At 53.3% G+C, this 11,282-nt stretch overlaps 2 gene segments (V, D, J or C); both read right to left on the reverse strand.

Moving 5' to 3' along the window:
• Positions 1–194: 194 nt before the first annotated feature.
• LOC123347597 lies at positions 195–5,871 on the reverse strand. The segment is given in 3 exon segments: positions 195–310; positions 5,436–5,732; positions 5,826–5,871. Coding segments are annotated over 3 exon segments (459 nt in total).
• Positions 5,872–8,459: 2,588 nt separating this feature from the next.
• Positions 8,460–10,269, reverse strand: LOC123347598. The segment is given in 2 exon segments: positions 8,460–8,866; positions 10,224–10,269. Coding segments are annotated over 2 exon segments (453 nt in total).
• Positions 10,270–11,282: the final 1,013 nt, after the last annotated feature.

The following is an 11,282-nucleotide window of genomic DNA, read 5'->3' on the forward strand; positions in this document are numbered from 1 at the left end:
TTTGGTACAGGTCCTGCTTTGCTCCGTGTCACTGTGTCTCTGGAGCAGTCTGCCATTGTTAGGGAGTGGAGCTGGAGGGAGAACTGGTTCTTGGAGGTGTGTGCAGAGATGGTGATTCAGCATTAGTTGCATATATATACCCCAATATATTCTAATCTAAGCCTTTCCCAGGAGCCTCCCGGATCCAGATCCAGTCATAACCAGAAGAAATGGTGACTGTAAACAGACACGGTACAGGTCAGGGTAAGGTTGTCTCCGGGCTTCACCAAGCTCGGTCCGGACTGGACCAGCTGGATTTGGGACCGGGCACCTGCAGAGACAGGACACGTTACAGTTAAATCCTGACCTCTCTTCCTCAGGGTTTGGTCAATTGCCCCGAAATTCTCCTCCTGACTTACAGGGGGAGATAACGAATAAAACCAGAAGTGACATCACATTTTCAATTTTTTTTGAAAAAGGGGAAAAATTAAATTCACTTCAGCCCCTGGACAGGCGGGTCCCCATAAGAACCCAGGAGCTGCTATTTAAACGGAGGCCCTGGCCGGGAGATTTTCATAAACATCAGACACTCCAACCTCACCCTTGAAAAGGAGATGGAACCAGGGCCGGCTCTTGGTTTTTTGCCGCCCCAATCAAAAAGATTTTTGGCTGCCCCCAACACCAGTCCTGGGTTATCACCCCCCCACCACCACTATTGCCCCCCCGCACTCTCCGCCACCCCAGCCCAGGGCTCTCTCTTCCCTCCCCCAACCCACACCCCCTGCCACCCCAGCCCTGGGCTCCCTGCTACCAGTGCTGACTCTGCCTGCTACCCCCTCACCTCCAGCTGGTCTGGCACTGGCAGGGTCTGGGTTAACCCTCAGCCCAGGGTCCTTCCAGCCAGGGCTCCTGCCTCCAGGACTGTCCAGGACCCAGCAGGGCAGAGCTGGGGGACCGCTCCGGCAGGGGGCTGAGGAGCCGGGGCACAGTAGCCCCAGAGGGAGCGGAGTCCTGGAGAGCGGGACATGGGTCTGCAGGGCAGCGCCCTGCCCTCTCTGGCCCCGCTGCTGCTCCTGCTTCTCGCCGCTCTGCCACAGTCCCTGGGTGGCTCGGGCTGCTTCACCCAGCCCCGGCTGCGACGCTGGGGGGTGGCCACTCTGTGGCACCTGCAGGCAGCTCCATGTGCCCCACAGGGCGGCTCCCAACCCGAGTGTCCCACGCTTGGAGCCTGCCCAGCCCAGCCACAAGGTGTGGGTGCTGCTCCCCCTTGGCGCGAACCACAGCAGCCCCAGGGCTCTGCCAGCGCACGAGGTGCTGCTGCTGCCATGGCCGGCTCTAGGCTTTTGCTGCCCGAAGCAAAAAAAAAAACAGATGGCCAGAATGCTGCCCCTGAAAATGTGCCAACCCAAGCACGTGCTTGGTTTTCTGGTGCCTAGAGCCAGCACTGGTGACCAATGGCAGTGTCCCAGTGGGGGATAGCTGTGGTCACTCCATTAGGGTGAACTGCAAGGAATGGAGCAGACAATCCCCATAAAGTGGGTGGATATTCCAATACTTATAACTTCACATACAAAAATGCTACTTGCATACAGATAGCGTAGTCATAACCGGCAATTCATAACCTTTTCATAGACACCTCATTAGACAACCTTTGTACAATATTTGCTGCAAATATATAACAGTGGGTGCAACAATGTGGAGGACTCAGAGGGCCCCTTATTCTGTGTTGTGAAGTGCCTGGGCTGGGGGATCATGTCTGTGCTTTTACCTAAGGGAGAAATAAAATGATCTCAAATCCCAAGACATCCTTCCCTGCCTGCTAGAGCGTGTTCTGGGGCCAGGGAAAAGTTTCCCTTATTCCTCCTTGCCTTTGGGTTAGACCAGGGGTGCGAAAACTATGTCTCGCGGGCTGGATCCGGCCCATCAAGGCTTTGGATCTGGTCCACGGGATTGCCACCCCCTGGCGCCACGGGCCTCTTGCTACTCCCAGAAGAAGCCGGCACCACGTCCCTGCAGCCCCTGAGGAAGGATGGGCAGAGGGCTCTGCGCACTGTCCTCACCTGCAGGCACCAAAGCCCACAACTGCCATTGGCCGGGAATGGGGGACCGTGGCCAATGGGAGCTTTGGGGGAGGTACCCACAGGTGAGGGACTGCGCGGAGCCCTCTGCCCCCTCCCCCGCTGGGGCCGCAGGGATGTGGTGCCAGCTGCTGCCAGGAGTGGTGCGAGACCAGGGCAGGTGTCATAAGTAGTTAGTTAAGGGTTAAGTTCTACCTGTAAAGGGTTAACCCAGACCTGGTGAAACACCTGACCAAAGGACCAATCAGGGAAGAGAATTTGAAAATCCCAGAGAGCGGGAACTTGGGTCTCTGTGTTCTTTGTTCTGTGTTCTTAGCCGTCTGAAACTACACCAGCACAGACGCTTAATCAAGTCTGCTCATCTTTCTGAACTAATTTCTTCTATTCAAGCTAGTGAGTATTAGAAGTACTAGGTAATTTCATATAAGAATCCTGTGTCTGCAATTCTGTGTGTTTGTATTGATTATTCGTAATTTTGCCTGTATTGTTTGTACTGAGGAAAAGGGAGAAATTTCTCCAGGGATTAATAAGATTAGACCCTATGAATGTCTATCTTGGATTCATAGAGATTGTGTATTTTTTTCCTTTTTTATTCTTTTAATAAACTCTTTTAGGTTCAGGACTTGGTTAAGTTCCTTACCTGTGGATTCAGGGGAAGGAAGCTAGGCGCCACTCTGTGGAGACAAGGGTTGTCTCCAAGCAGAGAAAGCAGGGAAGGGAGAGGGGAGTGAAAGGAATCTTTCTCCCTCTGTGATTTGATCTGTGCTTCCCCGGGAAAGTCTCTGGAAGGAGGAGAGGGAGGGGGGAAGTGGGCTGCTTCCCTGTGTGTAGAGATTCAAGGAGTTTGAATCAAGGTATCTCTCTCTCCGGAGCAGGCTGGAGAGAGGGAAGAGAAGGGAGGGGGAAGGTTCCTCCTCTGTGAGTGGATCTGTGTTCCCAGGGAGTGTCTTTGAAGGGAGACAGGGGGGGACAGAGGGGTGTCTCGATTCACCGAAATAATCGAGTGGTGGCAGCGAGAAGGAACCCTACCCTAAGGGTTAGGGTGGTGGCAGAATACATGCGGGTCCCCATCTTTGAACCCACAAGCTCAAAGTGGGGGTGAGATCCCAGGACAGCAGGCAGGCAGGAAGCCTGCCTTAGCCCCGGTGCACGCCGCTGCCACTCCAGAGCCACTCCAGGTAAGTGGCGCTGGGCTGGAGCCTGCACCCTGCACCCCTCCTGCACCTGAACCCTCTGCCTTGAGTCCCTCCCACATCCCTCCCTCTACTGTGAGCCCCCTCCCCCTGCTCTGAGCCCCCACCTGCACCCAACCCCCTGCCCTGTGCCCCCTTGTACACCCCACACCCCTCCTCCACCCCAACCCCTTGCCCTGAGCACCTTCCTGCACACTGCACCCCTCCTGAACCCCAGTCCCCTGCCCCAGCCTCACATTCATGGCCCTGCATGCAATTTCCCCACCGAGGTGTGGCCCTTGGGCCAAAAAGTTTGCCCACCCCTAGGTTAGACTGTGAGAGACAAGAGTATTTGGCAGCATTCGGACTCACTCCTGTTGCCATTAATATTCCCGCACCCGTTCACACACATCCTTAAGAAAGCGACACTGAGGCCAAATCACAGTCTGGGCTGGATTGGTTTTTGAATGAGAGAGCTGCCTCAATCTATGAGATTTCTCTCAAAATCCCGGCACTGTGTGTTACAGTGGGACCGAGTGTCGCTGAAGGGAGAATGAGCCGAGCTGCACGGACACTGTGGAGCGATGGACAATCGGGAATATTATCTGGCAATTAGAGACCTAAAACCTGACTTTATTCCTGGCCTGGTGGCACTTTCCATCAGCAGCCCCCACACGACACCTGGGCACACGGCTTCCCTTGGCCTGGCACAGGGTGTTTTCGGGCTCTGTCTGAGCCGCAGAGACAATGAAGACTGGCTTGTTTAGAATCATGAGAGTCCTGACATTTAACACTGAGGTGGCGCCTAATGTAGGGTGGGACTTTCACAGAAGGCTGAGGGAAGCCCTGGGCCTATTTCAGTGGGAGCCCCGTTGTCTGTCCTTCTTGGCCCCACCTCTCTCCAGCCCGGCTCAGCGTCTCCCTCCGCACCCGCCTGACTCTGAGCGAGTCCAGTGACCCCATCGTAGTGCCCTTAGTCACAAGACTGTCCCCAATGATCTGAGTGCCAAGAGTGGGCTGAGACTGAGTGATGGCATCACGGTCCGAGGGGCGGGGTCCGTTATCTCCATGGTGACTCTGTCACATTGTGGCACTTTACTGTGGGTTGGGATGTCTCAGCTCCACCCACTGACACCCGCGGAGAGTCCGGGCGGTGATTGCCCAGTGTCAGTGGGGTGAAAACAATCCACGAGCCGCTTGGGAAAGTCCGGGTGGTGCCACATCCCCAGGCTCAGTGGAGTGGGGTTTGTTCAGGCGCTGGGTGATCTCTGCCCACAGCCCCGCCCGGACTCTGAATGGTCCATTTCCATATCCAGCCTCCAGCTCTCCCTGCCTCAGTCTCCCCGCTCTGAACCAGGGGCTGGGATAGTTCCCGGCCTCCCGGCGGCGCTGTGGGGAGAAAGGCGATAACCGCGTGTGAAGGGCTGAGACGCCACGGTGAGGGGCCCCACATGGGTTATAATGAACTAATCACCTTCCGCTGCATTAATCCGCTAAATGTCCCAGTTTGCTGAAAGGGCCAGAGCCTCCCTGGTGTAAATCCGGAGTAACTCAGTCTAGCGGAAGCAGCTGCGGTGACTTTCCACTAGCGAGTATTTGTCCTTATGAGGAATTCGCTCCATACGTTGGGTCTGATGCGAACCCCAATGCACTTGTCCCGTTTACACTGACAGACGCTGTCCTGTGAGCAGGGGCAGCTCTAGTGATTTCGCCTCCAGAAGCAGGGCGGCACGCCGTGGGTGGGCGCTCTGCCGGTCGCCGGTCCTGCGGCTCCGGTGGACCTCCCGCAGACGTGCCTGCGGATGTTCCACCGAAGCCGCGGGACCAGCGTGCTGGGGTCTGGATCCGGCCCTTCCTGTGAGTCTGACACAGAGACGGGCCACGGGAGAGCCAACGTGCCAGGTCAGCGAAGGGAGAGCGACTCAGAACAGGACTCACTCCGGATTGGAGTTCACAGATGAAGCGAGGGATCTCTGCACCCAGCGGGGCTCTGGGCAGGAAGGGGAAACACTTTGCCCGGTAACGGAAGGGTTAAAACTGCCGGGAGGTTTGTGTTACATTCACCCGGGTGCCGGGTCTCCTGTCCGAGCCCGGAGCGGTGTGTGTGTCACTGCTGCCCCCGCGCGGCTGCCGGGAGAAGCGCGATTCCGCAGCCTGGGTTTTTGTAGGATCACAAACCGGTTTCGTTTCACTGTGTCTCCCGCACAGTAATAGCGGGCGGTGTCCTCGGGCTTCAGGCCGGTCATTTGCAGATACAGCTCACTCTTGGGATTATCCCTGGAGATGGTGAATCGGCCTTTGACTGCATCAGCGTAGCTTGGACCCGACCCATCACTGTAAATAAATGCGACCCATTCTAGCCCCTTCCCGGGAGCCTGTCGGACCCAGTTCATATTGTAGCTGCTGAAGGTGAACCCGGAGGCTTTGCAGGAGAGGCGGAGAGAGTCTCCGGGCTTTTTCACATCCCCTCCGGACTCCACCAGCTGCACCTGGGACCGGACACCTGGGAATACAGACAGGCCATTAATATCGGTATAAAAACAGCGGTAACACAATATTCTTCTAACTCTGCTCGTTATTCAGAGGAGGAAAATACCTTCCAAAGCTGCTACAGCGAAAATTACAAGGAGCAAAAATCCCATTTTCCCTGGTGCTGGAGGGAAAAGTTCTCAGGGACTGGCCGGTCACTGCACAGACCCAGGGGCTGCGGATTGTGTCTCCGGGTGCAGCCTGGGCAGAGGGAGGCTCAGATTTAAACAGGAAACTGTCTCCCTCATTTGCATGTCCCCGCTTTATAAGAGACACACACTCCTGCTGCCAGTGATCTGAGTGACTCGCCCTAGGGCTCCGGGTGCGGGAGTCAGACTGTCCCTTCCTGTGTGTCTGTGCAGCGCCGGGCACAGGGCGCTGGGATCCTCCTGACACTTTCGGACCCCTGGGATGAATGAACTCTCTTGGGAAGGAGGTAACACTTTCTGTTGAGATTCAGTGTATCACTCTAATTAATATGTCTCCCCAGTTTGGTGATTCACACAGGCTCACAATACAGTCACTTAAATATGACCTTACTCTATAGCATACATATATTACAAGTGACATTAATGCATGCAACAACTCACAAGCATTCAATAAAGCCTAAACCCAGGGCTGCCCGGGAGGGCAAATGGGGCAATTTGCCCCAGGCCCTGGGCCCCGCAGGAGCCCCCACAAGAATATAATATTCTATAGTTTTGCAACTTTTTTTATGGAAGGGTCCCCCGAAATTACTTTGCTCCAGGCTCCCTGAATCCTCTGGGTGACCCTGTATGTGTGTGTGGGGGAGGGTGTTGTGTGAAGCGATCATCCCAGACAGCCCACAGGCCCTCCTTTTATATGGCAACCCCACCACGCATTGCTTGCTATGGGAAAGGGGGCCAGCAGTTTGAACGCATTGAAATGTATGTAGAAGAAGCAGAACCCCACGGCTGCCAGCAAGCTGAATTCTGTTGCCTGGCAGTGTGTGGTGGCTTACTCACACCAAAGTGGCAGGCACTTCAGTATAAGAGGCAACATGCTGACCTTTACAGAAAGAACATAGTGCTGTGTACAAGGGCGGCTCCAGGCACCAGCAAAGCAAACACCTGCTTGGGGCAGCCCATTTGCAGGGGCGGCAGGGATCCAGCCTGGGAGCTGAGAACCAACAGGGGGCTCTGGGAGCTGTAGTTCCTTGGTTAGCTCCCTGCCTATAGAGCCAGCCCTGGAGCAGGGAAAGAACTACATTTCCCAGCATTCCCTTGGCCACTACCAACTGGAAAGGAAGGAGAGGGAGCTCATGCTGCAGCGTGCTGGGAGTGCAAAGTTGCACTGTGGATGGTAGGGAGACCAAATTTTAACATTAAAAAAACAGGACACCAGGAGGAGGGAAGCCCCACCCTGCCACCATCCACTCCCTCCGACTGCCCCCCACAGAAACCCCAACCCATCCAACCCCCCCCCCGCTCCCTGTCCCCCTGATCACCCCCTCCCGGGACCCCTGCCCCTAACTGCCCCCCAGGACTCCACCCCCTATCTAAGCACCACTGGTTCTTGTCCCCTGATTGCTCCCTCCTGAGACCCCCCCCAAACTTCCCCCCTTGGACCCTACCCCCTACCTGTCCCCTGACAAACCCCTAGGACTCCCACACCTATCCAACCACTGCCTGTCCCCTGACTGCCCCCCCCCGAACCCCTGACCCATCTACCCCCCTTCTCCCTGCCCATGACTGCCCCATGAACCTCTGCCCCATCCAACCCCGCCCCCCGGCTCCCTGTCCCCTGACTGCCCCCCCGACCCCCTGACCCATCTACCCCCCTTCTCCCTGCCCCTGACTGCCCCATGAACCTCTCCCCATCCAACCCTCCCTGCTCCCTGACCCTTGACTGCCCCCCTGGAACCTCCTACCCCTTCTCCATCTCCCCAGCCCCCTTACCCTGCCACTCAGACCAGCATGTCTGGCTCCCTGCAGCGCCAGACACGCTGCTGCATACATGCTGCCGTGCTCCCCCGTGGAGCCACAGCCCCCTCCCCAGCATCTGCCTTCCAGATTTGAGCACCTCAAAATTCAGGAGCTCAATTTGGGCAGCTATTACTTCTTTTCTCCCAAATCAAATATATTGATCCACTGTAACTTGCTGTAGAAAAATAGGATAAAATTGAGCAAGAAATGCTTCCCAGTGGTTGTTAGGACTGGAATTGCTATTTTCAACAGCCATTCTTTGTTTGTTTAAAAGGAAGACGGTGATATTGCATTGGCAAATTCTCCATAGAAACAAAGAGTGGAACAAAAGAATAATAAAGGCACCTCAACTTTTCATCATTTATGGAGGACAGTCTTATAATATGCATCCAGATACCCTCCAATCACACAAGCTGAAAATTGTTCCACTTTACTGCAGCTCTGTAACCATATGGGAACCAATTCTGCCTGTGTTCTCTGCACATCTAAAATTCCTGCTGAATGACCCGCCCTGGGAGCGAGTTACCAGTGTCCCAGGGCTGCTGCGGAAGGAGGTGGGGGGGGGAGAGAACCCAGAGCTGGGGCAGCAGGAGGTGTGGGGGGGGCAATGGTGGGGGGAAGGGGAGAGGCCAGAGCTGGCAGGGGGTGTGGGTGGGGGAGAGAGCCCAGGGCTGGGGCAGCAGGGGATGTGGCGAGGAGCCCAGGGCTGGGACGGAGGGCAGACAAAAATTTTTTTGCTTGGGGTGGCAAAAAACCTAGAGCCGGCCTTGAGTGTACAAGGCATGGATGGCAGGGTCTGAGCTGACTCTGGGCAGGAAGGATTTTGCATGAGCGCTCTGTTGGTCTGGGTCACTGTGCCGTCTAGCGCAGTAATAGGTGGCGGTGTCCGCAGCTTTCATGTTGTTCAGCTGCAAATAGACTTGGCCTTTAGAGCTGTCTCTGGTGATGCTGATTCGATCTTTGATACCCGCGCTGTAGTCAGTTGATCCACTGCTCCAGATCACTCCCAACCACTCCAGCCCCTTTCCAGGAGGCTGCCGGATCCAGCTGCAAGCGTTGCCATCAACAGAGGTACCGTAAACAGCACAAGTAAGTTTGGCAGACTCCGTGGGCTTCACCTGCTCTGTTCCCCACTGCTCCAGCCGGATCTCTGAGAGAACACCTGCAACAGAGGAAGAAAACCAATTAGATCCCCATTGTATTTGCTTATGGATACGTGCCTTCCAACATCCCCAAAGGAGGAGGAGTTGAGCCCCCTGGATTTAAACTGAACACGCATTGAAGCACATTTTAACCAGCAGCATTTGGGTAAAGCACATTGAGCTAAATTTTCAAAGATATTTAGGCACCTAAAAAGATGCAAACGGGCACCTAGAGATTAGACGTATAATTGCCATTGACAGTCAGTGGGAGTTACTGGCATGTAACCTGCTACATGGAGGTTTAAAGTTAAGCAGTTGCTTAAATATGTTGCTGTATTCTACCCAGAATGCCCAGCGGCTACCAGGATGGAACTCTAAAAAAGCCAACAAAACAGCAACAACTTACATGGTGGGACAGCTAAAAGAGAAAGGAAAATAAGCAGAGAACTCATCGTATTTTGTGGGGGGGGGGGGGGGATATCTGTCACAAACGGTCAGCTCAGATTCTGGTTTGTGACAGTGAAAAAAAATCCAGGGCGCTTGTATTTGAACAGGAGAGTTGGTTCAGTGATTTGCATGGCGGTGGCGCACAGAGGGGATAAGAGACGGCAAAGGGGGCGGGGGAGCTGTAGTTAGGTGAGGAGGCCCCTTGGGCTATGTCTAAACCTTACAGCCGGGAGAGAAATAATTTCGATGCATGGGGGGGGGGCCTCTTTCTGCTCCCCAGACTGACCAACACTGGTGGGGATTTGCAATAATATTGTACGGGGACAGGTGCTTAGCGCACAGAGCAAATAACGCATTCTATCCCCACCGCCTTGCTGGAGTCTATTGTGTTTATTAAGAACCAGCCAGGAGTCCTGTGGCACCTTGAAGACTAACACATTTATTTGGGCACCAGCTTCCCTGGGCTGGAAACCACTTCGTCAAATGCAACCGACCTTTGTTGTTGATTTTTGCTGAAACAGACTAACACGCCTACCCCTCTGAATATTGTATTTATTGTAACCCACATACTCCCTTTCTCCTGAAATGGCTGTGTTAGTAAGTATCTGTTAGCTACTCGCTATACATATCCAGCATTATTATTATTATTATTATTATTATTATTATTATTATTATTGACATCAGTTTTAGGCATTTTGGGGGAAATAAGGAATCAATATATTCCTCTCTTCTGACCTCCTGTATAACACAGGGCAGGGAATTTCTCCAAATGATTCCCACATCAAGCCTAGACTTCTCTTCCTGCTAGTCATGTCTTTTATCAAGAGAAGTCCAGTCTTGATGGTTGAGCGATAATTAACTAAATAAGGGTTGGTTTGTTTTTCACCTTCCAGTATTTGCCATGGTGTCTACTGCCGTGTCCTCTCTCACAGTAATATGTGGCGGTGTCTGTTGTGATCAGCGAGCTCAGCTGCATGTAGAACTCATTCTTGCTGATGTCTCAGGAGATGGTGGCTCTGTCTTTGACGACTTCGCCATTAAAGCTAATGCCTCCCAGCCATTCTAGCCTCTTTCTTGCAGGGCGCCGAATCCAGCTCCAATAGTAACCCCTGGGAATGGAGTAACCGGACACGGCACAGGTCAGTCTGAGCGTGTCTCCGGGTTTCACTTTCCCTTGACCTTACTGGGTCAAGTGGATTTGAGAAAGGGCACCTACACATAAGAGAATTTAAAGCCAATAGTTCCTTAGGTTCTATCTATCTATCTATCTATCATCTCCTGCACCATGTTTCTCTTCTATCCATCCTTTCTTCTGTAATATCTTTCTCTATCTCTCTGTCCATCCTTCCCTGCTCAGTCTCTCTCTGGGGATGGAATTTTCAAAGCCCTCCTATGGAACAAGGATACTAAATTTGATTTTAATGAGACTAGAGAGTAATAAAAAAAACCTTCAGTGGATTTGACAATCCAATCCTAAATCTAGTATTTGAGTCAGATGTCCATTATCACCCAAGGAAAATTTACATGATGTGATGGTCAATAGGAAAAAGAAAATTAATAACAACTTCATTCTCTTCTACGATTTCAGCCTGAAAATTCCCGGGTGATGTTTACGGGCAGACACAGCACCTCCCTAAATTCATCCGTTTATGAGTTGAAGAGGAACCCAATGATCTGCAGGCAGGTTTCCCGCAGCTGGGATCAGCTTTGGAAGGAATGACAGAGCCGTATCCGTTAGTATTATTATTTCTATCAGAGTAGAAGCCCCAACAGAGTTTGGGGGCCCATTGTGCTAGTGGCTCCACAGACACCTAGTAGGAGACAGTCCCTGACTCAGAGATCTCACAGGCTCTACGTTGACAAGAAAGGTGGAATTATTATCCTCATGTACAGGTGGGAAACTGAGGCACAGAGAGGTTTAGACCGGGAGTTTCACTGCACTCAACTCAAAATGAATTGGGCAAATCATTTAGGCCCCTACCAAAATCC

This window comes from Mauremys mutica, chromosome 13, assembly GCF_020497125.1.
Source record: "Mauremys mutica isolate MM-2020 ecotype Southern chromosome 13, ASM2049712v1, whole genome shotgun sequence".
Classification (NCBI taxonomy): domain Eukaryota; kingdom Metazoa; phylum Chordata; order Testudines; family Geoemydidae; genus Mauremys; species Mauremys mutica.